This window comes from Phyllosticta capitalensis (assembly GCF_038381095.1).
Source record: "Phyllosticta capitalensis strain CBS 128856 chromosome Unknown BKA78scaffold_7, whole genome shotgun sequence".
Classification (NCBI taxonomy): Eukaryota; Fungi; Ascomycota; class Dothideomycetes; order Botryosphaeriales; family Phyllostictaceae; genus Phyllosticta; species Phyllosticta capitalensis.
Genome location: NW_027117445.1, coordinates 1,004,826 through 1,032,274, shown reverse-complemented (window position 1 = coordinate 1,032,274; position 27,449 = coordinate 1,004,826). Strand labels below are relative to the sequence as shown.

At 54.9% G+C, this 27,449-nt stretch overlaps 10 protein-coding genes across 10 annotated transcripts; 4 read left to right on the top strand and 6 right to left on the bottom strand.

Annotated features, from left to right (window-relative positions):
- Positions 1-2,275: 2,275 nt before the first annotated feature.
- On the bottom strand, positions 2,276-3,755 carry BKA78DRAFT_297123 (uncharacterized protein; the record flags this gene model as incomplete). Its single annotated transcript, XM_066886720.1, has 2 exons — positions 2,276-3,187; positions 3,243-3,755. 2 exons carry the CDS (start codon positions 3,753-3,755, stop codon positions 2,276-2,278), a joined length of 1,425 nt encoding a protein of 474 aa, XP_066742634.1.
- Positions 3,756-4,880: 1,125 nt separating this feature from the next.
- BKA78DRAFT_253630 (YOR378W-like protein) lies at positions 4,881-6,305 on the bottom strand (the record flags this gene model as incomplete). The annotated part of the gene is made up of 1 exon (XM_066884834.1): positions 4,881-6,305. One exon carries the CDS (start codon positions 6,303-6,305, stop codon positions 4,881-4,883), a length of 1,425 nt encoding a protein of 474 aa, XP_066742633.1.
- Positions 6,306-8,873: 2,568 nt separating this feature from the next.
- On the bottom strand, positions 8,874-10,037 carry BKA78DRAFT_354304 (uncharacterized protein; the record flags this gene model as incomplete). The annotated part of the gene is made up of 4 exons (XM_066891709.1): positions 8,874-9,184; positions 9,236-9,400; positions 9,450-9,563; positions 9,947-10,037. 4 exons carry the CDS (start codon positions 10,035-10,037, stop codon positions 8,874-8,876), a joined length of 681 nt encoding a protein of 226 aa, XP_066742632.1.
- A 104-nt stretch (positions 10,038-10,141) lies between these two features.
- BKA78DRAFT_164102 (uncharacterized protein) lies at positions 10,142-12,359 on the top strand. The gene is made up of 7 exons (XM_066883143.1): positions 10,142-10,353; positions 10,473-10,529; positions 10,588-10,632; positions 10,685-10,687; positions 10,759-10,833; positions 10,883-11,176; positions 11,233-12,359. The coding sequence occupies exons 1-7, from the start codon at positions 10,350-10,352 to the stop codon at positions 12,285-12,287; spliced, it is 1,533 nt and encodes a 510-aa protein (XP_066742631.1). The 5' UTR covers positions 10,142-10,349; the 3' UTR covers positions 12,288-12,359.
- A 1,035-nt stretch (positions 12,360-13,394) lies between these two features.
- Positions 13,395-14,977, top strand: BKA78DRAFT_354302 (histone-lysine N-methyltransferase; the record flags this gene model as incomplete). Its single annotated transcript, XM_066891708.1, has 2 exons — positions 13,395-13,957; positions 14,008-14,977. The coding sequence occupies 2 exons, from the start codon at positions 13,395-13,397 to the stop codon at positions 14,975-14,977; spliced, it is 1,533 nt and encodes a 510-aa protein (XP_066742630.1).
- A 1,101-nt stretch (positions 14,978-16,078) lies between these two features.
- Positions 16,079-19,967, bottom strand: BKA78DRAFT_297118 (uncharacterized protein; the record flags this gene model as incomplete). Its single annotated transcript, XM_066886719.1, has 3 exons — positions 16,079-19,225; positions 19,277-19,485; positions 19,541-19,967. 3 exons carry the CDS (start codon positions 19,965-19,967, stop codon positions 16,079-16,081), a joined length of 3,783 nt encoding a protein of 1,260 aa, XP_066742629.1.
- Positions 19,968-20,546: 579 nt separating this feature from the next.
- On the top strand, positions 20,547-21,644 carry BKA78DRAFT_253194 (UreD urease accessory protein-domain-containing protein; the record flags this gene model as incomplete). The annotated part of the gene is made up of 1 exon (XM_066884800.1): positions 20,547-21,644. One exon carries the CDS (start codon positions 20,547-20,549, stop codon positions 21,642-21,644), a length of 1,098 nt encoding a protein of 365 aa, XP_066742628.1.
- Positions 21,645-21,682: 38 nt separating this feature from the next.
- On the bottom strand, positions 21,683-23,971 carry BKA78DRAFT_318692 (uncharacterized protein). The gene is made up of 3 exons (XM_066888804.1): positions 23,550-23,971; positions 23,015-23,104; positions 21,683-22,965 (listed from the first exon to the last, which is right to left on the bottom strand). The coding sequence occupies exons 1-3, from the start codon at positions 23,582-23,584 to the stop codon at positions 21,846-21,848; spliced, it is 1,245 nt and encodes a 414-aa protein (XP_066742627.1). The 5' UTR covers positions 23,585-23,971; the 3' UTR covers positions 21,683-21,845.
- A 16-nt stretch (positions 23,972-23,987) lies between these two features.
- Positions 23,988-25,499, top strand: BKA78DRAFT_164076 (uncharacterized protein). Its single transcript, XM_066883142.1, has 2 exons — positions 23,988-24,291; positions 24,366-25,499. Exons 1-2 carry the CDS (start codon positions 24,248-24,250, stop codon positions 25,243-25,245), a joined length of 924 nt encoding a protein of 307 aa, XP_066742626.1. The 5' UTR covers positions 23,988-24,247; the 3' UTR covers positions 25,246-25,499.
- A 1,456-nt stretch (positions 25,500-26,955) lies between these two features.
- BKA78DRAFT_318688 (uncharacterized protein) lies at positions 26,956-27,449 on the bottom strand. Its single transcript, XM_066888803.1, has one exon. The coding sequence runs from the start codon at positions 27,411-27,413 to the stop codon at positions 27,066-27,068; it is 348 nt and encodes a 115-aa protein (XP_066742625.1). The 5' UTR covers positions 27,414-27,449; the 3' UTR covers positions 26,956-27,065.

The following is a 27,449-nucleotide window of genomic DNA, read 5'->3' as shown; positions in this document are numbered from 1 at the left end:
AAAGGGGCTGAGTTTCGGATTGAATTCGGGGTTGATGGAGTGGGTCGGCATCACTGCTGGACACTGCGTTGTCAACGTCGCGTCCTGACTTCTTATAGACCACTCTACAGTACTTGCAAAGTGCCTAATCGCGCGATTATCGACGCGGAACCGGCTGGGCGCGGGGGGTGTCAGGTTGTATCTTGTCTTAGGGCGCAGCCTAGGCAAACTCTATCTTTTATCCGGAAAAGGCAGTTTCTGCGCGTCAACTCATTATCGTGAATGATTAGAAAACATCAAACGGAGCTCAGGATCTCTATTCCGTAAGAGCGCCTTAAGCTCATCTCATGTTGATCAGCCGTGCAGGATCGGCCCGTACCCGATCCAAGGGGAGACGCAAATAAACGCGCAAGTTGCCCGACATGGTTGTGCCCAATTCCGCTCTTTGCGGGTCCAAAGGAGCCACGAAAGAGACACTTTGCGGTGTGCTACATTGTCTTTGGGTGATGTGGCCAGCACGACGAAACAAATGCTTCGGGAGTCGGAGAAGTTTCGCGCGAAACGGAAGCGGACATCCGATTGCGCGTTTGATGCTCCAGTCGACGTCGTCTCAGGAACCGCTTAATTCGACAGCGAAACACCGGCATTGTCTTCGATTGGATGAGAAAGAAGCTATTCGGATTTGAATAGGATTGCGACATCATATCCCGTATTCGGAAGGCGGAGAGCTTGAAAACGCCTCATTCAACTGCCTTCAACTGCCGACTGGCCAACACATCGCGACAACAATACCGTGGTAGGAAAGGCGAGGCTGGAGTTTTACGGGAAGGTCGGCCTCTACCGAACAGCGAATGACGAGGAGCAGTCAGTCAACAACAGCTACCCGCAGTAAAGTTCTTCGACGGGTTATTGACGGAGCAAGGTCGGTAAACGATAGCCAGGACGGGTTCTTGATTGATGCAAGATATTGAAAGTCCGTTGGATTGGTTGAACTCGGTGGCGCCCACTCTCCTTGCGACCCCGAAACCTACCCCTCAAAGACGATTCCTCTTCTGATCGGTCCCGACTACCCGCAGTAAGCTCATGGTCACGTCTTGTGTTGGATGCGGTGGAGGAGACGATGACTGAAAGTCAGTCTGTGGGGAATGACGATGACGTCGGGGAGAGGGCTTAGACTGGACACTGGCCAGGCGTGCGCTTGCACAGAGATCGAAAAGTTCGCAATGGCAAAACGACTGTTGTTTGGAGCGTTGTCGAGGCCACCTTTCAACCGTCAAGAGATGTGGTGTGGAGAGAGGAAGAAGACGTTGCCCCTGGGTCCTCGGTTCTGTTGCCCTGTGGCCCTAGCGCTGCAGCGATCGCACGCAGGGGCCTCTGACGTAGTGCCGATGCCCTGTGTGCTACAAGGGTCTGGACGACACCCTGAGAACAACCAACACCACTATATCACATTCTCTTTGAAGGTGCAAGCCCCAACGGCTGCGGCGGCAATGGACGGCCGTTTACCAATCCGCTCACATCAGGCCAGTTTCCTAGAGGATATCTGACTGAGTGAACACAGCCACGCAACCAGCCCCTTAGTTCTTCACCGGTCTGCCGACTGCGAACTCCGAGGTACAAGCAGCACATCACTAGCGTGTTTTGCAAGAGTTGAGATTGAAAATCCTCCGTTGTAAGCTTTGTGGAATTGGGAATTCAAGAGCTTCGAGGAGCAGCCAAGTCGGCGATTACATGACCCCTCAACAGCGAAGCCAGCTAGTCAGTTCCAAGAATCTGTCCTTGGGTCAAGATTACCGACTAAGGCTTGGTCGCAAAACTTATGATTGTGGCATAGAATGAAGAGAAAAATTAGAAGTATAACTGTGGAAACATGGAAAGGCTCTATTTCGATGCGTGTCAATGCGTGTATATAGGGAGCACTTCAGCCCCTGGACCACAAAGGACTGGAATGGTCCTCTTGTAGATTCAAAAGAAACAGTCAGGGCCACGTGCTACAACTTCCTACTGGACCTCAAAAGGAACTTCGCGACGACCCTTAGAAGGCACAAAAGTCTGACGCAACGACCAATTCTTACAGAAACCCGCAAACGGGAGGAGCCGGGCTACGGTGGGGGGTTTTGGAAAGCACAAAAACTCGGATTTCCAAGCGACGACCAAGTCAGCAACCAAATGATTCAGCAACACCAAAGCCAATTGTCAGCCATTTACAACATTAAAAACCACGGGTATTAGCGCTTGCACACGGGGAAAAGACCGAATGACTCCTAGACGCTGCAAAGTCAGAGTCTATCATCCACTATCCATAGATAGGCCTTTCCCGTCCGTCTCCCATTTCTACCCTCGCGACACCATCGATCTCCAGAGGCTTCGAGTGGGCAGGCAGTTCGGCAGGACCCGTGTGGTGGAACGATTCGGACGCTGCCATTTCGGACGGCACTGGTTGCTCAAAGTCCTGCGGATGCACTTTGAGGACTTCGAGCGCCACCTTGTTCTGTCTCCTCCGTCTGTGTCGACGCATTAAGAAGAGAGCGAGCGCGAAAAGGAGAAGGACGATGATGGCCGCGCCAATCCCGATCGCGGCTTTGACGCCCGTAGACAGGCCGCTATCGGCACCAGATGTAGATTTGCGCTGGCCTTCGAAAGAATCTTGGTCGGTAGATTTGGTTGGGGAAGAATTGGAGCCCCGGGTTTTTGTAGTGCTCGATTTGGCATTCGTCCCTGGTGGCGTAAATGTCAATCGCTGTAATGCTGCACCAGTAGAGGTCTGGCTGATTGATTGATTCAGTAGGGAGGAGAGAGCGGAGCTACCTGTTCTTGTCTTAGTCGGAGAATCAGTCAGCATCGTGGTGATGTCAGATGCGGTCTGAGTAGCGCTCGATTTGGCATCCGTCACTGTCACCGCACTGCTGATATTCTCATATGCGGTCTTAGCGCTCGATGTGGCCTCGGTTACACTCGCAATGCTCGATAAGGAACTCAAAGCGCTTGATGTGGCCTCGGTTATACTCGCAATGCTCGATAAGGAACTCAAAGCGCTTGATGTGGCTGCCGTCACCGTCACCGCACTGGCGATCGAGGATGATAGGGCCTTCGTAGTGCTCGATGACTCCTCCGTGATGCCGTATCCGTCGCCCAAGGCACCGGTCGTCGTAGTGGCTCTCACAGCCAGTCTCATGGTGATTGACGATGAGATTTCCGAGGGAGGAGTCTAGAATCGCTGTCTCAATTTCCGTTTCTCATTTGCCGCGAAGATTGCCTCTTACGATGCTGGAAAAAGCGTTGTCGTTGATCTCGCCCAACTGCTTGAACGAGAAGGCCTGCCCCTGCTCTGGCTGGGGATTCAGCGCAAGCATTTCGGTGTGGCCCTCAACCACAAGAGTCGTGTTCAGATGCCAATCGGATCCATTCTCCGCATTCCACAGGTAATAGGGGCCGTCAGCCCACTGGCCCATCGCCCAGAACATTGACGAGTCCTGTACGCTGGAGTTGGCCATGCGCGTTTCCGTAATCGGGTATGGATCAGCGGTGTTTTCAACCGCCATCGTGCGCAGGTAGTTATCTGGGCCCGAAGCTCGAGTGCGTAGAACGTAAAATGAGCTGTTGTAGGGGTAAATCTGCCATTGCTGTGAAGGATCGCTTCGGTTTGAGAACTCAGGATACGCAGATCCAAAATAGAGGCCTTCCCAGCAAGCAGTGCCAGAGATGGCAAGGGTCGTATTTTGGGTGAGGATCTGATACCAGTGGTTGCTGTCGAAGTTGCTTGGTGTTGCAGGCATTTTCGCCGATAGGGGAGAGTTGGACGGAAGATGCAGCCAAGATCAGGGAATCAACAAGATTTTGGTCTCCACAGGCTTGCACGGAGGATGCTTTGCGAAACGAGGCTCTGGCAGCCATTTTCAAAATTGCCATCTCCTCAGGATGGAAGTGGCTCATGGTGGCTTTGAATTCGCATCCACCACGATTGATGCGATAACTTCAAAAGAAGGGACGTCTCGGTCATTGAAAGGAGCTCGTACTAGCGCAGAGCCTTGCGTATTGTCTTCTTGCCATGCAGAAAAGCGTAAAAAGTTCTTCGAGAGAATTTGAACTGTTGCTTGGTGAAGATTCGGGGAAGCCACCGTCAGCCCTGGAAGGCGCTGTGGAAGGCCGCTAGTCCACTTCTAGATTTTCTAGAGCACGACGCTTGGTAGCAAAGGGTCGCAGCACACACAAGTACAACTTACCCCTATGGTTCTAAATAGAAGACTTAGATGGTTCCTTATCGTGTATATGTGAAGGGAGTGAATGCCCCCTAGATGCGCAGCTTTCACGGTTTGAGTTTTTTGTGTCCTTAACTCGCCTCCTTGGGGTGCCGTGGCTTTTGTGACCAAGCCTCGCAAGGCTTAGCATCCCAGGGTCAGGACCGATCGAAACCGTTGGCTGACCGTTTTGTGAAGGGTCCAGGGCAACACCTAAGCTTCGATAGGGGGAAACGCTCACTGTCGCAGCAATTGTACCCTGGGAGTCTCGTAAATCAACCACGTAGTAGGGGTGAACTCACAAGCAAATACGAGGAACGCAACGTACGGGTAGTATGTGAAGATTGAATTGGGAATATTGAGGCAAGAAAAGAAACGCCGACAAGTGCGAAGTGGGGGACAATCTGTATTACCACTGGATTATCCCCTCGATCCCCGTTTCGTTGCTCCTCAAAGAACAAAGATTACTGCCGGATCGCATGCAGCTCTGTACACGCTCGAAAAACGTACATATGCAAAACTCCCAGCGCCTCGCCTTTTAGATGATTCCGCCCCAGCTGTCACCACAAGGCCCCCGAGGTATCAATGCTCTGTCTATCCATACAGTCGACCGTTCAGGAGGCTGGCATTCCGATGGGGGATGCTTGAGCAATGGAGACTGAACTAGTGGCTGGCTTCTGTGACCTTCCAACCCTCCTTGATCATGCTCTTGATGAAGAATATTATGGAAAGAAACACAGCTAATCCGGCGCAGCCCACACCGACGTAGTATGCGTCCCGGAAGCCTTGGAAGAGATCGAGCTGGCCGTCAGGTCCTCTGTCGCCATTGACCTCAGCCAGCGCTGCGAAGCCAAGAGTGATACTGATCGAGTAATTCATCACAGTCGTCACCAACGCCGCGGCTAGACCTTGGTGCTCCATTGGCATGTGGTTGGAGAGAATGACGGAAGATGCTGGGAAAGACATGTCCATGCCAAATGGCATGATGACAATGCTGAGAAACGTTTGAGTCCAGTAGACTTGATTGACTGGCATCAGGGCGACGAGGAGGTTGCCGAGGAAAAATCCGAGGCATGAGAGTACCATGACGAAGCTGACTGGCGTGTGTGAAAGAAGGAATCCCGTCAGTCCAGATGCGAAAAGGGTCGCAACAACGACCGGAGCAAACTCCGCGGAGATTGAGAGGGGAGTCTGATGTCGCAAAAGCGTTAGGAATCGCCAGGTGTAGTACACCCAAATACCGAAACTGCCCCATCCGAGGGTGAGGAGCGACAAGATGAAGATAGTTGTAGAGTTGATGGCAGACTTCGGGATCAGAGGGTTTTCGGCCCGTGCCTCGACCCATCCAAAGAAGAACAAGAAGAGCACACCGATGATGAGGATGAAGTAGACATTGGGAGTGCTCCATCCGTAAAGAGGTCCGTTGTTGAATGCGACATTGATGAGAATCATGCCAATGACACTCGTCAAAGCTCCTATGGTATCAAACCCGCGATTGGGTGGAACAATACCAAGCTCCTTTGGTACAATCACTACAACTGAGCATGCAAGGCCCAATGCAGCAATTGCATAACCCCAAAACGCCCACGGCCACCAAAGAAGCTGGCCGAATATACTGCCGAAGGTGGCACCAATCACGAACCCAATTGGGGCCATGGCGCCGAAGATGCTGAACACAATGTTCTTGCGCATACCGGGCGGATACGTCCTTCCAAAAAGGGCGATGCCGGTGGGATACAGAGCGGCACAGCCGATACCCTGCATCGCTCTGGTGATGTCAAAGAAGATTTGGTTGTGCGTGTATCCAGCGAATCCAGCCAATGCGCTCCAGGTGGAGAGCCACACGTACCCAAGCGCGTAGACTTGCTTGTGGCCAAATATGTCCCCAGCTCTTCCGAAGATGAGAATAAATGTTCCGACTGTCAGAGAGTACGCGGCGATGAACCACGAGAGTTCTCCGGGGTTGGAGGTCCTCATGTCTTGACCAATCACGTCAATTGGAGCCAATGCAAGACCCAGAGCTGCTTGAATCATGAGATGTGCTGCTGCCACTGTAGCCACGAAGAAGCACTCATGAAGCAAGGACATTTGGATCTGGGGATGCTGCGGCGTTCCTGCCCCTGGTCTGACCTTTTGAAGCTTCTCGTCCGGTTCCGGCGTTGGCGCATCATCGTCGTAGTGATATCTTTCATCGTGCGGTGAAATGGGGACGAATCGGGAGGGTATTTGAGGTACCGGAGGTGGGTTTGTTATGAGCTCGTTCGTGCTGCCAGATGCCGACGGGTTGATGAACTCGTATCTTGGACCAAAGGAATCATGCTTGGACGCTGATGGGTCGACCTTTGACTGTGACTGGAGGGAGCTATGTTTTGACCCTCCCAGCGAAAGGACTCTGCTTGACCGATTGAACCCCAGCGTGTCAGCAATGCTGTCTGTTGGAGAGGTAGGGTTTATCGAAAAGTGTCCACGGTCCATTTGTCCACGGTCCATTCTGTGGTGGTTCATTGGAGCACCTCGGGAGGAAGGACTTGGGCATGTAGGAGGAAGCGAGAAGGGGGATGATTGGAACTCAGAGGAGGAGAGAAAAGAGGACAACGGGTCAAAAGTGTCTAGCAAACATTCCCCATTTGAGTCGCCACGTCCAAGCTTCCAACAGGGGCTGACGACGCTGAACCCAACGGGGCTGGAACTTTACAGAGACGATGATGCCACACGCAGGGATCCATTTAGAGGTTATGCAGTCATCCTCGACGGACTGGAGCTAGGGTCTCGTAGGACGTCGCTCGACACTTGGTCAAGCAGCCTTGCACGGGAGCTGGTCTTCAAAGGGGACGCTCGGACACTAGAGGGGAGCCGGGCTAACGGGAAAGGCTGTTCCTGGTTTTGGCAGCTTTGCAGATTATATCTCGATCTTATTACCGAGAAAAGAATAATTAGACCCAAGACGGTCATGTTCAGCCCCCCAAATTGGTAGGACCAGAGACGAAGGCTATGGGACATCGCTGTTGGAATCTGACCGACTTGCTGCAAAGGATGGGAAACTTGCCCGAGCTGCTCCTCGCGTCCAGGATGCGGCAAAGGCGTTGAGATGGGAACCGCTGCCCATGGACGCGCTCACCGACGAGGAGAAGCATGGAGGGCGGTGCACTGACTCGAGCTACGGGAGGACCATAGTTGCCAGCGCCGCCTTGTGTTGGACGGACAGATGATGTGGCCTTGGTGAGGAGCAAAGAATAGAGCTTCGACGGCCCGGAAAAAACGGCGCGTAGTTTGAGAATTGATGGAGACAGCCTTGGGTTGAGGTCCAGCCGAGCATCTGACAGGAAGCAGGAAGCCGTGCCGGACCTTTGGCGAGCCAGCAAGGCTGACGCCGGCGGAGCGGGCAGACGCGGGGAGGAAGCCACCCAGGAGCCAAGCTTCAAGGATGCCGCTGGTTCCCACCTCAGCCACTCTTGCTGCACCGACCTCCACGCTCCGGTCCGATGTGCATCTCCCGCCGCTTTGCTGGCCTAAGCGCAACACCATCACTATCACCGCCACCACCACCTCAATTCTGCTCTCACGACCACCTGAGTCCATCCCCACATGATCCCCTGGCTCAGAGCTGCTCTTGCATTGCCAGACGCAGATCTTGCTGACCACCCAAACGTGCCCCCGACGAGAAGGTATGGCCCGCGCACTCCTCTAGGATTCAGATGCTCCTGCACTTGCGTGATGGTGACGTTGCAGAGGAGCGGCAAGCATCTCGCCACCCGTCTGGTGTAAGACGCTTGGTATCGACGCGTCTCGCGCCGTCTTTGAAGATTGTCAAAGGCGTCCACTTGCTTGCGGGGAATCTCCTGGTGGTGCCAACCACCGCTTTATGCCATGAGAGAAAACAATTAATCGCGCTTGGCAAGGCTGGCTGAGAGGCTGAATGAGAATGTCGACAGTCCTTCCTTGTGTTGTTTCTAAGGATAGTCGCGGAGAGGCGATCGGTCCGGGTCCATCGGACTACTGTTTCGCACCGAAGCGTTGAGGCGCCGCGCTTTGGGTCGGGATCCCGTGTCGATGCTTTCAAGCTTCGAGTTGTTGAAGTCGTCATAGTTGATGAAACGTGTGCTCGATGATCTCCTTCTAACCGAACCGGGCCTACTCATAGCAACAATCACGGTCTGCTTTTCAGCCGCAGCCCACTTGTCCCGTCCCGTCAAAAAGCTGAGCTCTCGCAATCGTGGGCGAAGCTGCTGAGTCCAGCTGTCGGGTCCCCAAACAACCAAACATAGCACCAATGTCTGGGACACATCAAAACTGCCAGATTTGACAAACCAAGGTGGCTCAGCCTCGCTGTACATAGAAACCGCCCGTTGGACGAGTGTCCCTGTGGACAAGCTGCCAAAGATCGTACCGAGGCCTGTGGGATTCGACTGGCCATGTAAAGTTTCCGCTGCGCTGGATTATCAGGATCACGTCTTTTGCTCTGGACGCGGAATACCGCCTTGTATGTCATCTGCCTCGTCATCTGCGGGCCATGAGCAGCTTCCCCGAATCAACCGCACAATGGTCAGTGTTCAGTCCTTCGGCCATGAACACCACACGGACCTCGCTGCATTCTTGGCGGCTAACCTTTCTGCCTGAAAGGTGCGGGCCGGTCTTCGAAGCCTCGTTTTCGCTTTGTCACCTCTTTTCTTCATTTGGTTTTTGGCTCTGCATCTGCTTGAGATGCGCAATGTGGTCATCGATCAAGGCGATCTCCGTCTCAATTCGAAGACGTTTATCTCTGAGCAGGTCCTCATACTCGGCATCCGACATGATCGTGACAGGGCTGAACTTGGAAGAGGCCAGTCTTTGCCAAAATGTCTTGGGAGATTCTTCGTCTGTCACTTCATTGGCATCTTGCTTGCCCTGCCACCTGTTGGCAAAGGCTTGTCCTGCGTAACCGAATACGGAAAACATGATCATCCCAGGGATGATGTTGCGCTTGCCTCCTACGACCAGTCAGGACATATAACTGAGCAAATAAGGGGCTTGAGACTGACGTGTCGCTCCAGCAGTGATGGCTCCAGAAAGGGCTCCACCAACTGCGCTGGCGGTTTTCCGCTCACTGACTGAGAATGTATCGATTGCGTCCACGTCAAGACCAAGGAGCTCCTTTTGAGACTTGGATAAAAGGCCATGTCGGTTAAGATAGACGCTCCGTGCCGCTGCTCTCGGTTAGCTGGTCGATTGTACACACGTGTTCGGCAGTCCTACCCCAGTATGTCGTTCCTGCTGTCAGCCATTGCAGCGTCGAGAAGGCTGCGAACAACGTTGGGGCATCGGAATAGAGAATTCCCTGGATTCCCCCAATGAATACACCAGCACCACCTGCCAACAGTTAGAAGACCCTTAAATGCCATGGCTATGCCTGCATGCTAGCGCCGCTAGCAATTATGTAGCCAGCGAATAGCCACTTTTTTCAATGCGCATATGCCGGTGTCTCCAATGAGTGCGTTTTTGCATTTTGGCACAAAAGTAGCGTCTCTCGATAAGAGGGCGGTAGGTAGACAGTCCGAGAAAGCTTCCTGGCCTTTGTTGTAGACCAAAAAGGTGGCATGCAAGTGCCGAGCTCTTTCTGCAAATCAGACGCGACACATGAAATCATCGCGCATACATGTGCCGACGCTGACAAGGTTGAGGCGGCTCAAATAAGAACGCGGTGGAGGAACACTTCTACACATGTGGGCGGCGACAAAGTGTTGGGAGCTTACCGGTGAAGAGGCCCACTTTGAGGGCGGAGCCAGCGATGGACTGCAAGTCTTGTCGAGGCGAAGGCTCGGCGGCACCGGCCTTTGAGTCCATTCTGGAGGGCGATGGAAGAAGAGGGGTTGGAGCAAAGAGATGAGCTGGTGGAGGGTCAACAACTGCACTTGAACAATGAATGCGAACGGGGACACTTGGCCCGTGCACAAAAAGCACGTGACGGGACTGCCGACTGGCAAAGGTTGATTTCCAAACTTCAGCCCACAGATCCACCACCGTTCGCGCAACGACACAATTCCCGATCGAGACCCCCACCCACCGAGTCTCGTTTCTTGAGGGCGCCCAAAGTCCTCATACCCACTCCAGCCAACGCGCACTCGAGATCCCGCGCGTTGACTGACTGCCGCAATCATGGGTGCGTATTTCCACTGTGCCGAATTCGCCCGTTGACGACCGCGCTTCGTCGCGCATCGAACGAGTGTCTTCACCACAGTCTCTGCCACCGACAATGGATGCTAACACCCTGTCTCCTAGCTCCGCCAAAGTCAAAGCAACAGAAGATGTCCCTGGGGGACTTTCTGGGCGACCAGTGTATGCCGCATCTGTTGAATCTTCCTGCGCTCAGGTTGAAGCTAACATGTCGCGCCAGCTCTGGGCTCTTGGGCCGATGAGATGGAGGACATGCCCGTTTCCAGTACGTACCGTGCCGCCCTGTGACCTCACAAACAAGCAGCTAACAATTCCAGGTGGTTCGTTGCCCTCGACTTGCCCGCTCACCTCGCCAACCCCGCAGCATAACATCTGACATCATTTCGCACAGGCCCCGGCTCTGGCTATGGAAGCTCGAGACCTGCCTTCGGATCCTCTGGAGGTGGCATGGGCATGAGCTCTCTCGGTATGATGCCTTGGCTATCTGTGCGCCGTCAAATACTAACGGCCTTAAGACCGTGCCGCCGACCGTGGTTTCGCTGTTCGCGAGGAGCTTCCTCTCCCGACCAAGCCTCCGTACACTGCCCACCTCGGAAACCTTTCCTACGATGCTACGGAGGGTGATATTCAAGACTTTTTCGATGGCTGTGAGGTCACCAACGTCCGCATCGTTGAGGACAAGCTTGACCACCGCCCCAAGGGCTTCGGTTACGTCGAGTTTGGAAGTGTCGATGGCTTGAAGAAGGCCCTGTCCCTCAGCGGAACCCAATTCCAGGGAAGGAACATCAAGGTCAGCGTTGCTGAGCCGCGTAAGTTCTCTCAATTTCCTTGAAGACGGTCGAACGGCATCTGACAAACTGCACAGCCAAGGACCGCGTCGAGACTCGCGTCTTCGATGACTGGACTCGCAAGGGTCCCCTCCCGCCCTCCGAGGGCCCGCGCCGTGGTGCTGGTGGCGGCTTCAACCGTGGCTTTGGAGGTCCTGAGTCCGACGCTGGCAGTGACCGTGGTGGTCGCCGTCCCTTCGAGAGCGATGGCCGTGTCCGCGACTTTGGCAACTGGGAGCGCAAGGGACCTCTCTCTCCTGTTACGCCCGCTGGTCCTCCCCGTGAGACTCGCGAGCCCCGTGAGCGCAAGATGTCTCCCAACTGGGGCGAGGCTCGCTCCAACTCCAGACCCCGCCGCGAATTCTCTGAGAGCAGGCCTGCCCCCGTCGAGAGGGAGCCGACGGCTGCCGACCTTGACAACGCCTGGCGCTCAAAGATGAAGCCCGACTCGGCCGCAAAATCTCCCGAGGCCGCTACTCCCGAGGTCAGCAGCCCGTCTTCGCCTGCGGCCAAGCCTGCTGCTTTTGCTTCCCGTCCGAAGTTGAACCTCCAAAAGCGCACGGTCTCCGAGACCCCGGCTGCGCCCACTTCTGCCTCGGGCGACTCCAAGGCTAGCCCATTCGGCGCTGCGCGCCCGATCGACACCGCCGCCAAGGAAAGGCAGATTGAAGAGAGGAGACAGGAGGCGATTCGCCAGAAGAAGGAGGCCGATGACAAGGCTCGCGAGGAAAAGCGCAAGCAGGAAGCGGCGGCCAAGCCCGAGAAGCCGGAGAGGACTGCGTCGGGTCAGAGCAACCAAAAGGAGGAGAAAGAGAATGGTGCTGAGAGCCCCGCCCCTGGCCGGAATTTCGAAATCCTGCAGCGCGAAGAGCCCGGCGAGGGCGAGGAGGAAAAGGCCAACGGTGATGTTGTTGACGACAAGGCTTCCAAGCCCAGCGAGGCTCCCAAGGAAGCAAAGCCGCAGGAGAAGTCCTGGAGGCGTGCCGAGCCTGCTCCGGCTGCTGAGGCGAAGACCGAAGACGACGGGTGGTCCACGGTTCCGTCCAACAAGAAGAACAACCGCAGGGGCGGCTCCCGCGCCATGGCCTCTTAAGAAGCGGATTGACGACCTCGACACATGCCTTTGACTCCAACATACCCCAAAGCACCACTACGTCGAGAGATGCAGACCGCAGGGGTGGATTTGAACGACGCATTGGTGTATTTCTGGTTTTCGACGGACTTTTCATCTTCTTTTTCAGCCCGCGGTGTTCGCTCTCAGCAGTAGAGGGGTTCTTTTCAGCTCTTTCTCCCCCAAAAATAAGCAACCTTCCTCCCCTTCTACGGCATACCCATCAGTGAATGGCGTAATATGCTTATTCAAGCATGGCAATTCGACGCAGCTGACGATGACGAGCAAAAATTTCATACGACTCTGGGCTAGTCTGATGAATCCTTTCCAATTCTCCCCTCCGACGACATGATGCAGGCGGCTTCTCGTTTCGTTTACGCCTTGGGCGCACGCCAGAGATGGGCCTGACGTCATCTGATTTCCTTTTGGACAAAAAAGTTTGCACGAGTGGAGGGTGGTGGAAGCGCTTTGAAAGCGGAGTGGCCGTTCTCAAGACACAGGCGTGGGCGATTTCTTCTTGCTTTTCAATAGATGAGAAGTGCTCGTAGCGATGTAAGTAGTTAAAAAATCAAGGTCCAAGGTAATGCGAATGATGATCCAAAGGCAATGAAGTAGTGTGATGAGTGAAACATGTACCAAGCTTGTTGTTTGATGTTTGCATCGGGTGTCGTAGCAGATGATGTCTTATTTACTCACAAAGCAGTAACCCAGCATGAAGAAAAGCATCTGATGGAAATCAGGGACCAAGGGCTCGGTAGGGCTGGGGGCGGCCGCGCGGGAGTCAATGAGCTCCCTAGCGGCGATCCGATCTTGTCGGCGCGTCGACTTGACTGCACTGGACATGCTTACTCACTCGACTCGCGCTTCGCTTTTCTCATCTACCCTTTCTGTTTCTCGCCGCTCAACCACCTCTCGACTCTCCCATCCCTCGCTCGTTCGCTCCACTCTAGACATTCTTTTGCCACACTTCTCTGAACTGGAAGAGAAAAAATCGAAACCACTCCGTCTCTCGCCCTCACACGACCATCCAAGCGGGGAGCTGGGCCAACCAGGCTTCTGGGTTTCTTCAACGGCCTAGTTTAGCCCGCCATGAACATCGACTTCAGCAAAAAGCCGACCGCGCGCGTCGTCAAAACTCTCGCCCCGGTCAAGCGCTCCTCTGCAAACTCGCCCGCCGCACCTCAGCCCGTCTCGCGACCGCGTCCAAAACTACCCACACCTGCGAGCAAGCTCCCAAACACTGCCCGCTCCGTTAGCTCGCCCGCTCGTAGGAATGCGCCTGCGTCAGGCCTTTCGAATAATGGCAACAAGCGGACCTTTACCAAGCGCAAGGCGACGCCTGCGACGCCCATGAGCTGGGGAGACAGCAGTGAAGGTAGCGAGGATGAGAGCCTGACGCCACGCAAAAGAGTCCGCGGCAGCGATAGTCTCGAGCCCGACACTATGCGGCGGATACGGCTGAAAGACAGCGGAGAAGACGGTCCAGTGAAGCTCAAGTTTCTACATGGCGCAGACATGGTCAATCGCGACGACTGGAAGGACAAGGATGTCTCGGGCTTCGACATAAAGAAGGATTTCAGGCCTGCGTTTGAAGGGTTGGACAAAATACCAACAGTAGAGCTGCAGTATCCGAGCAGGTCGCAGCGTGAACGGTACGCCTAAAGTCACCCTGAGCGTGAGCACGATGCTAAATTTTCGGCAGGTTTTCTCTGGTCTACCCTCGCGACAACGAAGGATACAAGCCCCTCGAAGACATCATCCAGTCGGTCGAAACCATTTGCAAATACTATTTTCCTCACGAAGCCGAAGAGCTGCTCGACGACGGCAGTGGCTTTCCGCGCCGTCTCAAGCGAGCCATCCAGCAGCAGTCCTTTGCCTCATTCAAAGATGTTTTGGAGGAGTTCAACAAGCTTGTCACCGATGCCCTGGCGCACGGGAAGACCAACAAGGCCATAGACGAATTGCAGTCCATGCCCCTGCCTCTCACAGAGTACATCCTATCCCAGACGTACGCCCGCACTGTCTCTCCGCGCGTTGCGACCTTGCGCCGCTACGAAGCCGGCTCGAACAACGTCTACGGCGAGCTGCTCCCGCGCTTCGTTCACCGCATTTTCCAAGAAACTCGTCTAAAGTCAGACCAAGTATTCGTCGACCTCGGCTCGGGTGTGGGCAACGTGGCGCTGCAAGCGGCTCTGGAGGTGGGCTGCGAGTCGTGGGGCATCGAAAGCATGCCCAACCCCAGCCACTGCGCGGCGCTACAAAAGCGCGAGATTGCGCAACGAGCGCGGCTCTGGAACATTTCTCTCGGCAAGATCCACCTGCTCGCCGACGACTTTCTCGAGAACGCAGAAATTGGAAAGGTGCTGAACCGCGCCGACGTTATCATCGTCAACAACAAGGCCTTTTCGCCTCAGCTCAACGGCGCGCTGCTCGACCGCTTCCTCGATCTCAAGGAGGGCGCCAAGATCGTCAGTCTTAAGCCGTTTGTCGATCCCGACCACGAGATCAAGAGCTTCAACGTCAACGACCGCGTCAATCTGTTCCATAGTGTGGAGCGGGAGTACTTCAGCGACAGCGTCAGCTGGACGAACGAGGGCGGCAAGTACTACATCCAGACAAAGGACCGCAGCAGGCTCGACAACTTTCTGGCGAGTTCGCGTCGACGGAGGTAGATTGGCACCTCTGCGACATTTGGCAAAAGCTGAGTTGTGGTTACTTTGTGCACCTCGCACGACGCATTGGCATTACACTTGCATATCAACATTGGGTACTGTTGATCCGTACTCTTGACACATGCTTTGCCCGAGGACTTGAAATCAGAGCGTCCGCGGATAAGCCCCTCAACACCCTTTTGAAAATATCACGATAGAGTTGGTTGGTCAACAGGTGTATACCAATCCATTTTGTGTACAGCGGTGGACTCGCAGCAGAGACTGCGGTTTCCTAAAAGTTGGGAATTGATCCAGCGGTTTTGCATCATGGAGTACATGTGCATCACGGACTGACTGGGCACTACTACGCGTCAATGGGATGATAGGACGGGCATGGGATAGATGATTTGGGTTGAATTGGAGCACGGTAGGGCTGGCAGCATCATTGCATGGACGCTCTATACCATTTTCCCTTTTTCGAGGCCTTTTTATCTCTCTTTCCTCTTGTTTCCTTCATTCGCTTCGAGACCCCGAGTGGGACGGATGAAAAGCATTGGATCGAGGTGGGCGGCCAGGTGCAGAGTGAGCACGTAGATACCCATTCATAGACTTGAGTACATACAAGACCGAAAAAACGTCCGCTTATCATCATTCGCAACCGGTTGTCGTGACGCGAGAATTAGGTATTCATGAGTAGTACATGATCAGGCAGTCTCACACAAACATCATTCACTTGAAGATCAAGGCAGTAGTACAATACAAACAAATCCCACCTAAAACAAATCATAGGCCGGTCGACGCACAGAACTCACAAGTCAAAGACACGGCTCGAAGAGAGGAGAAAAGCGAACAGAGGAATAAGACATCGGAGCGTTGAAGTTGCTTGCTCGACTCGCGCTCATGGTGACACCATACCGCATCTCCATACATCCCAAACAACAACGTCAAAAAGTATGCACGGCGAAGAAAAAGGGAAAAAGCCACTGCTTCGAGGGGGAAAAATGACATGACGCCTGCCTGCCTGCCTGCCTTGCCGTCCAGTCCAGCGCCGTACTGTACGTGCGCCCCATCCATGCCTATCGAATTACAACTGGAGCCACTCCATCATCCGGTATTGCTGAATCAGTCACCCAGGACGCTCTCCTGCTCGCCCTCGCCCTCGCCCTCACCGTTACCCGCGGGGCCATCATCATCCGCCATCTCCTCGTCCTCATCATGCACCTCCAGCTCGCGCTGGCGCGTCTCTTCAGCCTCTTGCTCCGCCTCGTCCTCCTCATCATCTTCGTCATCGCTGACGACAATCTCGGCGCTCTTTGCCGCCTGCTGCTGCTTGCCTCGTGCAGCGGGAGGGGGCGCGCTACTGGCCGCTCTGCTTTTGGCTCTGCTCTTGCCCGCCGCAGCGCCCGACTTCTTGCCCGCCGCAGCGCCCGACTTCTTGCCCTTGGCGCCGTGGCCGGCCTCCAAGTAAGCGACCACCTCCTTGAAGTTGTTGCCCAAGCGATACTTGTTGCGCTCCAGCCGGCGGCGGATAGGGCCGCCGCCCGTACCCAGGCCCGCCTCGCCCAGCTCTTCGTCCTCCTCGTCATCGGACAGGTTGTTGCTGAGTTCGTCTTCCGTCTGCTTGCCGTCGATGACTTTAGCCGTGATGGCAAGCACCAGTCTGGATGCCAGCTCGCACAGGTTTCGCTCGGCGAGCAGCGCTGCCCGCGCCTTCTCCATCTGCCGTTGCTCCGATTCGTCTTCGGCGTCCGATTCTTCGTCGTCGCTTGACTCGGGGTCGTCTTCGATGTCGCCGGGCTCGTCCTCGTCGGCGGGTCCAAGGAGATTCTTGCTTGCTTTTTTGGCAAAGGCGCGTTCGGTGGCGCCAAGTATTTGGAGCAAAACTTTTTGCTTCACCATCGGCATGCGCAAAACAAGCGCCATGAAATCGTCACTGAAGTCTTGCTGGCCGGCGTGATCTCCGTTGCCGTTTGTTTGGGCATTCTCTCTTTTCTCCCTCTCTGCCTCAAGCCTCTCGTCCCTGTCTTTACGTGCGAACCTCAGTTTGGCAAAGGCAGTAAACAGGTCGATCAAGTGGCCTGCAGCGAAGAGGCGGACTTCGTCTGCTCCCTGGCGTCTGCGGAGGACCTCGTCAATCGCGGATACGAACGCATCGCGGCGGAGGGCGACAGCTTCAACGTCGTCGTCGGGGACGCTCCCAATCGCGGGGTCTTTGACGAGAGTCTCCCAATATCGTATCTTCCACAAAAAGTAGAACATGAGGGACTGGATCGCGTGGGTAGCAATGGCGTCTTCGGTGGCCGATTGAGCGATCGAGGTTTCAGAGTTGGGGGCGCCGCGGTAGACAAGATCAATTAGGACGGCGATAGCATCGGGACTTTCGGAGGCGTTGGCACTGTTTCGTTTCGTCTTCTTAGGAGAAATCGAGGGTGGCGCCTCGAGCTGCTCCACGCAGTCCGATATACTTGCAAGGTTTGATATGCGCAGAACCGTGTTCGAGATGGCGGAAAGAACGTTGTCGCTGAGGTTACCTCTTCGTGAGAGCGGTTTGCCCTTGTTCAGGGCGTGGAGCGCTGCCACAGTGTCTTCCCACAGCACTTGGAGCTTGCCTTCGGTGACTTCGCTGAGTTCTTCGTAGCCCTTTGCGTGCAAAAGGGCTCGGCTGGCTTCGACAAGGACGGCTTCGTGACCATGGCTCATGAACTGCTTGTTGATGTCGTCCAAAAGCTTGCTGTAAGTCGTGCTATCTTGACGAAGCTCCTGGAATACATCGAGATTGAGAACATGCTCCAAGCGGAGCACAGCAGAAGCCGCATCAGGCACAGCGCCGAATTTGTTGAGGAGTTGAGGTATGAGAATGGCCAAGTGTCGCGCGGCGATTTCTTGCTCTTCCTGTATACTTTCCTTTTGTGCCTTGGTGAGCTTCGACTTCTGATCTCGCGGCTTGCCGGCTTCCATCGTGTGCGTCAGGCGCAGCTTTACTGACGCATTCAAGATGTCGAGCAGGAGGATCTCGTCCTTCTCAGAGAGCTTGGTCATCTGCTTGAATAAAGTTTCGGGGTCTTCTGTTGCGCCATTGGTCTGGGCGCCGGCAGAAGTCTGGGAATGATCGTAGAGGAGATAGCCAGCGATGACCTCCCACTTCCTGAGCTCGGGTATCGTGTCGTAGAGCGCCTCGGCGGCGACCTGGATGCGAGACTCCACCCCAGCAGCGATCATGAAGTGGCTATTAGCAGATCGATCAACCTGTGTGGCACTGTCTTCGCCGATTTCATCGTAGGCCTGCAGGTTTTCCACCAAAGATTTGAGCTTCAGCCACTCCAGCCTTGGATTCTCAAAGTCGTCGTCGTTGTCAGTGTTCAAAGCCTCCTCAAGAGCCTCTTGACCGCCGAGCTCGTCCATGTTGGCGTCGAACATGACATCGACGTTTGATGCCACGAACCCTACCACAGCCTTTCTCACACGTGGCTCGACATCAAAGACAAGGCGACCAATGCTGTCGATGTCGGCAGGCTCAAGAAGTCCGACTTCAAGAAGTATGTGGAGCAGTTCGACGGTAGCAGCGCGGACACTAGGATCTGCGTCCTGCGTAGCCATCTCAACCATCCTGGGACGGAACCTCTCCGTAAAAGTCTTGAGACCACCAAGCTTGTCAGGGTCCTTGAACAGCTTCTGCAACTGCTTCACAACCTCTAATCTTGTCGAGCTTGAAGTATCCGAAAGAACCCAGCCGAGGTATCGAATGTGATTGCCATCGAAGAAGAGGTCGGGGAAGGTGTTGATCCAATCGCTTAGACCCTGAACGCATTCAAGTCTTATCCTTGGGTCGACGTCGCGATAGCGGTGCACAAAGACGGTGTCGAACCAGTCTCGAATGATAGCTTCCAGCTTCTCCTGCTGTTCAAGGGCTTGCTTGCTCTTCTGATCGAGTTCCGCGACTCTGCCCTTGTTTTGCTTGTTGCGCCGCGCCTCGGATTCCTTTTGTCGGATCGCCTTGGAGTTTTTCTCGACGAGCTTCTTCCCTACTTCACAAAGTGCGCTGATGATGGCGACGGAAATTGCTGTTGCGGTGTGACGGAAAGGTCGGCTCTTGCCGGAAGACATGGTGCTGAGCCAGATGTGAATGTTCTCCATGATCTCAACATTGTTATACATCATTTCAGATTCGGCAAGTGTCTCGACGAGTGAGCTGAAGAAGCCGACCATGTTGTGGCGAAAGTTTGCGGTGCCTTTGCCCTTTGCGATTAGAGGATAGTCGACATTGTTTTGCTAGTGCGCTGTTAGAATCCAATCTTGTCCAACGCGGCCAGTGTCACTCACTGCTTGGTATTCCTCTTGTATGTCGTTCAGCTTACTGTCACAATTGTCTGGATCCTCCATGTCGTGTTCTTCGACCTTGGAGTCGCAGCCGGCGCATCTCAGAACGAAGTTGATCAGCTCCGCGAGCTCGTGCGAGTTGTTATCGTCGAACTGGTGCAACCATCGCGCCGCCACATCGTTAAGGTTGTCCCCGCTCGCAAAGACATCAGCTACAAGTAGACAGTCAGCGCCGGCGCCATCACAAGTCTGGTCTCCGCAGCATACCATAGAGACCGCCAACTTCCTCGGCAGCCGCAATCTTGCTCGGCCGCGGCTTTTTCGCCTTCTTTGGTTTACCGGCTGGCCTTATCGCAAGGCTCATCTCTCCGTTGGGTTTGCTCTTCTTCGCAGCGGGCTTCTTTTGCGGCTTGTTCTTTCGGGCCGCAGTCTTCCTGCGTCTTGTTTCGCGAATCTCTTCCTCGTCGGGCGACTCTTCGTCGCTCTCCTCGTCTTCTTCCTCATCTGACGCGTCGTCTGCATTGGCGCCATCTTGCTCATCGGCCTCATCAACTTCGTTGCGCTTGCGCTTGGCCGGCGCAGGCGCGGAAGAGTAGATTTCCTTGGGCTTCTTGGTCACGCGTCCGGACTTGCGGCGACTGCCGGTGGTGGACTCGGCTGGGGTTTGCGCGTCGACTGGCGAGGATGGCTCCATGCTGGAGATACGCGCTGGCATCGAACCGGGAGAGAAGCTGCGGGCGGATGGCTGCGTCGAGGTTCCAGTCGCAGACGGATTCGCGAGAAAGGTGTCTTAGCCGACGCGTTGCGAGGGAAGGTATTGGCCACTGAACTGAACGAGACGAGCGGGCGCGGGCAAGGGGATGAGAAAACGAGCTTGGGTCTCCCTCTGTTGCGCGATTTCGGTTGAAGGATGCGAGGCGCGACAGCCGCCGGTGGTGGGAAATGTTCAAAGTAATCGGAGGGACGCGTTTGCTGCTGGCGAGGGCGGCGGAGGTGCTTGGAGCACTTGGTCGCCCTGTGTGCCGCGCTCAGCCCGTTGAAGCCTGAACATGGATATTGGCTGCCGCCTACCATGGCCAAAAGCCGTTGTAAAACGGCCACGTCAATTTACCCCGCGTCATTGGCCAATGGAGCTGCCCCTCTGTCAAAGCTCCTCCACGTCCATCTCCAAACGCGCTTCCTGGCCTGTAAACAACAAATTCGGCGACGGAAACCTCTGTCGCCACTCTTCTCGAAAATCATGAGTTGACACAAGGATACAAAAATCAAGACCATGGCCTACAAAAATCCATTTGCGCCCTCAACCTCCCAACCAGGCCGTGGCGAAATCGACCTCGCTCTACTTCCACCCTCCACTTCTGTCCTGAAGACTCTTTCCTACCAGTATCCCCTCAAGCTCATCGCCCCAGACCCCACCGTCGTCTACGATGGCTCCTCAAGCGAGCATACCACTCGAACTGTGCACACGGTCTTCCTTCTCACGTATGGCGGCGGCCTCGTGGCCGGTGACACTATCGATCTTCACATCAAACTTGCTCCCACAACCCGGCTGGTCCTGCTGACCCAGGGCAGCACCAAGATATTCAAAGCACCGTCATCAGCAGAGGAATATCGCGCAGGGCAAACAATGACGGTAGACCTAAGCCCCGGCGCAGCGCTCTGCTATCTGCCCGACCCCGTGCAGCCCTTCAGCGAGAGCGGCTTTGCGCAGACACAGCGGTACAGACTGGCGTTTGACTCTTCTGCAGATGGCGGTTCAGGACAGCTGGCAGCAAGCCTTTGCGCGCTGGACTGGGTGAGCGAAGGCCGCAGCGCGCGAGGCGAGCACTGGGGCTTCTGGAGCTACGTCTCGCGCAACGAGGTTTACCTGAGCCCCTCGCTGTTTGCTTCTCAGACCAACGAGCCCGCTCGGCCGAAGCCAAGGGATCGCCTGCTCGTTCGCGATAACATAATCTTGCACAATGGCGTCGACGGCGGTACCGTCACGACCGCAGGCGACATCCTGGGCCGTATGGATGGTCTCGCGGCCGTCGGCACATTGGTTCTGTGTGGTCCGGTCTTTGTGGCGCTAGGTGCGTTCTTTATGGATGAATTTGCCGATATGCCGCGGATAGGGGCAAAGACGTGGGCGCCCGCGCCAGGGAACTCCGAGTCGGAGCTCTCCGAGCAAGAGAAATGGCGCGCAGATCGGCTGAGGCAGGAAACCGAGGATGGTGTTTTGTGGACTGCGGCGAATGTTCGGGGCTCGGTGCTGGTCAAGGTCGGGGCAAAGAGTGTGGAGGGAGCCCGAAGATGGTTAGTCGGGATGATCAAAAGGGAGGGCAGCATTGAAAAGGAGTTTGGGGAGGGAGCGCTGTTGTGTTTGAAGTGAGGCGCGAAGTGATACCCAGGTGTGCAGCTAGACTTTGTTGGAGAAATTGATTTGAGTTTATATAGGTCTATATGATGGGACTCCTGCGGTCTTCTATGAAACTCCTGCTAAACGGTGAATCTGGTATCTCGAATATCCAAAACGAAAAAAGTCCCAAAATGCAATACCGGTGCGCCTTTGATCTTGATAAAGTTGAAGAAATCATACCCAGGGCCTGTGTCTTCTCTGGCTCCAGTCCCACTGCGTTGCCGCCCTCAAGTCATCAACATTGAGGACATCGGCACCTTCCGCGACGAGCGTCTTCCACACGCCGTTGCGGACGCCGATGGGCCATTCCGGCGCTCCCCAGTACCTGGACTTCAAGCCCCTGCGCTGGGCGCCCTTGATCTGGCCTCTGAGCAGGCGCAGCTGCTCGGCAGACATGCGGCCGCCGCGAAGGATGGGCGAGCGGCCAATCGTCTTGCTGAATTGGGTCGAGGCGTAATACGAGTTGGAGCGGTCGAAGGTAGCCGCCGTGACGTTAGGGGGCAGCCCGGTGCTGCCTTGACCCGATGCGGCAACAGTCATGTCTAGCGGCACGTCGTTGGCGCCACCGATGGACTGCTGCGCCCCAGATGCCGGGTCAGGGTCTTCGTACATCATGGACAGTGGCGCATCGAAGAAAATGTCGCGATACGTGGTGTTTGCGATTATGAGGTCGAAGGGGGCGTTGCCGGTGGCCACAATTGTAACGGGCCCCTGAACGAATTCTTGTCCGTTCCAGTGGCTGAGATAGCCGCGCGAACGAAGAGTCTCCAATTGTTCGAATACGACTGGCCACAACGCCGGTCCATCTGTTTTGAAGTCGACTAGCAACACGAGCGTTTCGCGCGGGTCTTCGTCCCATACCCCATTGGGTGGATTAGGGGCGCTCGAGTTGGAAACAAGCCGAGTCTCTGGGGCGTTCGCGCGGTCAAGCACGTCAAGAATTGGGTTCAGATAGAGGTTGCGGAAAGTGCGGTTTGGTGTAAGAGCAGCAGTGTTGTGGCCGACGAAAAGCTCTGGTTCAGTGTTGGCGCCGTGGGTCGAGGGGAAGAGCCAGATATCTGCTTCAACGCCGATGCAGCCGTAGTGGAGCGCGTCGAAAAGGGGGACTCGTCGCCAGTAGTCATTGTGCGAGTGGCATGGGATGGGTTGGACGTCCCGCGTGACATTGGTCGGATATCCAAGGCCTTCGCCGTAGTAGCCTGGTGCTCCCCAATGAGGAAGAAATGCGGGAATGTTTGAGTCCCACAGGAGCGGTCCAAGGTTGATGAGCACGTTTGTTAGATGTACAACACCACTGACCAAGTTAGAGGCGACCCTAGACTGTGTGGTTGAGGAACACGTACAATAAGGAGAGGGTGAGGACAAGAATTCCCACAACAATTTGTCTCGAAGTTCTCGCCCAAGGGGGTAGATTGAAATGGCCATGGTCGAGCCTGTATGATTTATGAGTTGGAACCTCCCCAAGCAGCGTAACGCTTGACGGGTCTTCATGGTATGCAGTGTGCTCAGCAGCCCATTTGCGCCGCGCCTGAGCAGACATGAAGATCCTTCGCCAAAAAGGCAATATCTCCTCGTCTCTGGTGCGGACAGAAGTCTCAGCAATGATGGTCTTGGTCTCGGTCTCGAACGACATTTTGATAGGGAGTGGGCTCAGGAGGGAGTAGCGGCGAGGGAAATCAGAACGAATGTGATGCGAGTTGAGGACCATGGGTCAAGACGTCGAGAGCATGGCCAGAGACGACCAATCAGAGGTCAAGGCTGGGGTCAGGGATGGGATGAATTGGTAGCGAGCGAAGACGGAGATCAAAAGGGTCCGGGAGAGAAATTGAAGCCAGCCAGCAACGACGTAAGGTATTTAAGAAGTTGATTGAAACGTACCTGCTATCTAGCCGTGACAGACAGCCGCAAGTCATGTAGCTTGTTCCTGGAGAATTTGGTCTGACGCTCGTGGGACGTACCAGACGGACGTGGCGGGCCGAGATTGTTCTGGCGCTCGATGGATGGTCCTCTTTGCGGTGTTTTCTCTCTCGTGTAAGCTTGTATGGCTTGACTGCGGAAGCCACGACTCGAGTAGCAAATGCTTGATTTGAGGTTAAAGTCGACGACTAGAAGTCCCAGACTCAGAGGCACAACGGCCCGTGTTAAATCGAACGAAGCTGATGGCAGTCGGCAGCCGATGGCCCAGCAGCATGGCAGCGAAGACTTTGATCAGGTGCACTCGGCGACGCACAGCGTCATTCGCAAGTCACAACGTGCCTCGACTTGGGCTCATGTCTGGCTGTGGGCGCATGCGTTCATGGTCGACGTAAGGATGAACACCAGCACGCCTCGCCGGCCGCGCACTTCGTTGGTCGACAGGTGCCCCTGTCAGGCCAAGCTTTGTGGCCCGAGCCCGCCACGCAGTTCGGCCAAAGGCCCGGCGCGCATCTTCGTCAACTTTAGCTTAATTCTTGCTGAGGCTCGCGCATGACAATCAACTACTGCGGTACCCAGACGCCTGCACCATTCTCTCCGGCCGTTCAGCCCACCGTCCTCCCACGTTGTCAGAATAGACCAACCTAGCCGTCCACGCCTCCATGCCTCACAAGCACAAGCGCAAGGGCCCCGTTGACGATGCGGCGTGAGTCCCACGCAATCCTTTTTTTCGCTCCTTATTCCCGCGGGGCGTCTGCTGATCGCCCTCGAACACTGTAGTTACGACCTAGCTCCCAATGCTCGCGCAAAACCGCTTCCTGTCCGCGACTCGAACACTTTGAGCGAAAACTTCGCGTCCAAAACGAGGAAGAGAACCGACAAGAAGAAGAACAAGCGCATCGAAGGATATGGTGTAGACGACACTCCAAAAGCATTTGCGCGCTTGATGAAGCTGTCCCAGACCGGCAAGGGCTTCAAGGGATTAGACAATGGCGACGAGCCGCGAGGCAAGAAACGCAAGCTCAACGGCAACCAACCTGCCGTTCCGCAGTCACAGCCTCCGGCGAAACAAGCGGAGGAATTGCCCAAAATTATGCCGGGCGAGAAGATGTCGGATTTCGCAGCCCGTGTAGACAGGACCCTGCCTGTCGCAGGTCTTGCGCGCAAGGGGAAGTCTATTGAAGGTCACAAGGGTGCTCAGACAAGGCTGGAGAAGAAGATTCAAAAGAAGATTAGCAAGTGGCGCGAAGACGAGGAAAAGCTTCGCGAAGCGGAGGAGGAGAGACGGGAGCTAGCGGAGGAAGAGGACGATGAGGTTGATGCAATGTTTGGTGACAAGACGGACCCGTTGGCACAAGGTGCCGGAAAGAAATCGAAACGCAAGCGTCGCACGGGCGAAGTTGGAGACGATGACGATCCATGGGCTGTGCTCAAGGCCAAACGGGAGGCACCAAAAGGCATCAACGACGTCGTGCAGGCACCGCCCACTTTCACAGCCATACCCAAGGAGAAGTTCAAGGTCAAAAACGGAGCAAAGGTCCAGGTTGACAATATTCCCAATACTGCCGGCAGTTTGAGGAGGAGAGAGGAGCTAGGCGAAGCTCGCAAGAGCGTTATCGAGAATTACAGGGCCATGATGGACGCGAAGAGGAAGGGCTAGGGTTGCTTCGCAAAGAGAGGAGGGGTCTTGCGTACCATCTGACTATAGAGGAAGAGTTGAGACGCTCTGCCTGCTGCCGGATAAACACGCTCAAGGGGGTTGAGACGCGGAATAATGCACAGCTTGCCAAGAAAGACCATAGCTGGGACGACTTGCGTTTTGAAGTGACGTGAGACGAAGTAAGGCTGTGGTATGAACAGAGGCACTTGACCAACTTCGAGACTCATTGGAGAGAATTCTTCCAGCGCCAGTATCAGACCTAAAGTCTCTTTGCGAGATGATGAATCTTCTACGGGTTCATATTCACTCGGGAACCAAGCACCATGCGGGAGGCGCAACGTCAGAGAGCATTCGTGAGCGTGTAGAAAATTGGACTGGTTGGATTGAATATCGAAGAAGTATTGTCTGGAAGTGTCTATGGTGATGTCTTCCCCAAGTACAGGATTTGCTGCGGGCGGCAATGTATTGAATCCGCAAGTTATTTTGGTAACTGCGGTGGGATGGTGCGATGGGTTGGAGCCATCATCTACGAACTAGTGGTAAAAAGGTGAAAATTGTTAATTCAATGCATTTGTCAAATTTGTCTTGGGCACTGGTCTTTGAGTTTTTCTGTTATTGCAACTTCACTTTTCGCAGTGACGTCGGTGCACAGACCACAGCTAAGGGTCCAGCGGAGCCGCCCACCCGCCGAGTAAGCGAGTCATCGGCGTTCCTGCAGCCCGCTTCTCTCTGCACCACCCACCGCCTTTGACCATCGCCGTCGCTGTTCGATCCACACTCACAACTTCATGACCTTTCTTTCCTTCGACCCACTCTAATTCTTGGAGTGACTCTCGGTGTGGCCTACCATGGCCAGAGGTTTTGACGAGTTGCTTGAGTTTTTGCTCGAGGAGATTGCCTTGCGGGGTGAGCAAGGTACGTTGCGCGACCATCCTACGCCAAATCCGCATCGCGAGGTGCAGAAAATCTGCGGCGAATCATCTGTTTCATTTGCCTGGCCCTTGTCCTGTCCCTTGCTACCGATTTCCAGGCAGTCGAGGTGAGGTCGACCGTTCGAAACTCGGACGCTGCCTTTTTCTTCGCTTCGTCATGCTCCACTACACCCAATAGCTGCTAACGAAGCCACCATCCTTAGGCGCAAGCTCTTCGGACTTCAAGGACTTGCTTCTCAAATTTTACACCCAGCCTGAAGAATCCGATGGCTCTGGAAACGCGCCTGCACCCCGTGCTCCGCCGCACATTGATCGCCGTCTCCAAGAAAAAATTTGGGGTTGGTTGACTGGCCACCGGGACATTTGCATCGAAAATTACCATCAGGACACCCCTCCTTCCTTGGCTGAATTTGAAAGCTTGGAGAATGCACAGCCGGCACAGAGTAGCGAATCGACCTCCCATCCGCCAGAAGCTGAAGCTTCTTCGGACGCGCAGGCCATATCCAAAGCGCCTCGGCTGTTTGTGAACGAAGATCGAATGTGGCAAGCCATAACGGGGCACAGCGTGGACCCCAAAAAAGTGCCCAGACACGAATTTATCATCCTCTCCATCATCGCTGCCCATGGCGAGGAAGGCGTCGTTCAACCAGAAATCACGCGCATCAGTGGCCAGGACAAGCGCTCAGTACCAAGGCGAACCGACAATCTGCAGAAGAATGGGTATATTACCAAGACTCATGTGCTCGCCAAGGGCACTCGAACAAGTCGCTGCACTCTCAAAAAATTTGCCAAGGCACAGGTCGAGAGGAGGAAAGCCTTGCCCAAAGTCGACTACTCGTCACCTCCGGAACTGATTCGGGAAGTCATCTTCGAGGGAGGTCTACTGATTTACGACCGATTCTTCGACGTTCTCATGGACATTCTGAAACAATGCACCATTATCACTTTCGACGACTGCAAGACCAAGCTTGGAATCAAGACAAAGACCTGGGAAATGAAATCTCTGTGGCGGTCCATGAGACGCCTCGAAGGGCTTGGTCTTGTCAAGAAATGCAAGGCACAAATCAAGGGCATGGTCACTACGCAAAAGTGGTATCGTTGCATCAAACTAACCCGCCAGCCCACTCCTCGTGATCGGGTGGTGTTCGTGACCATGAGTATGAGGGCAGCAAACAAGATCAAGAATGAGCTTGCGGAGGCTGGAGGAGACGAAGATGCCGAGCACGAGGTCGACATGGTTGAAGAAGAGGAACAGGATGGAGCTGAAGCAGG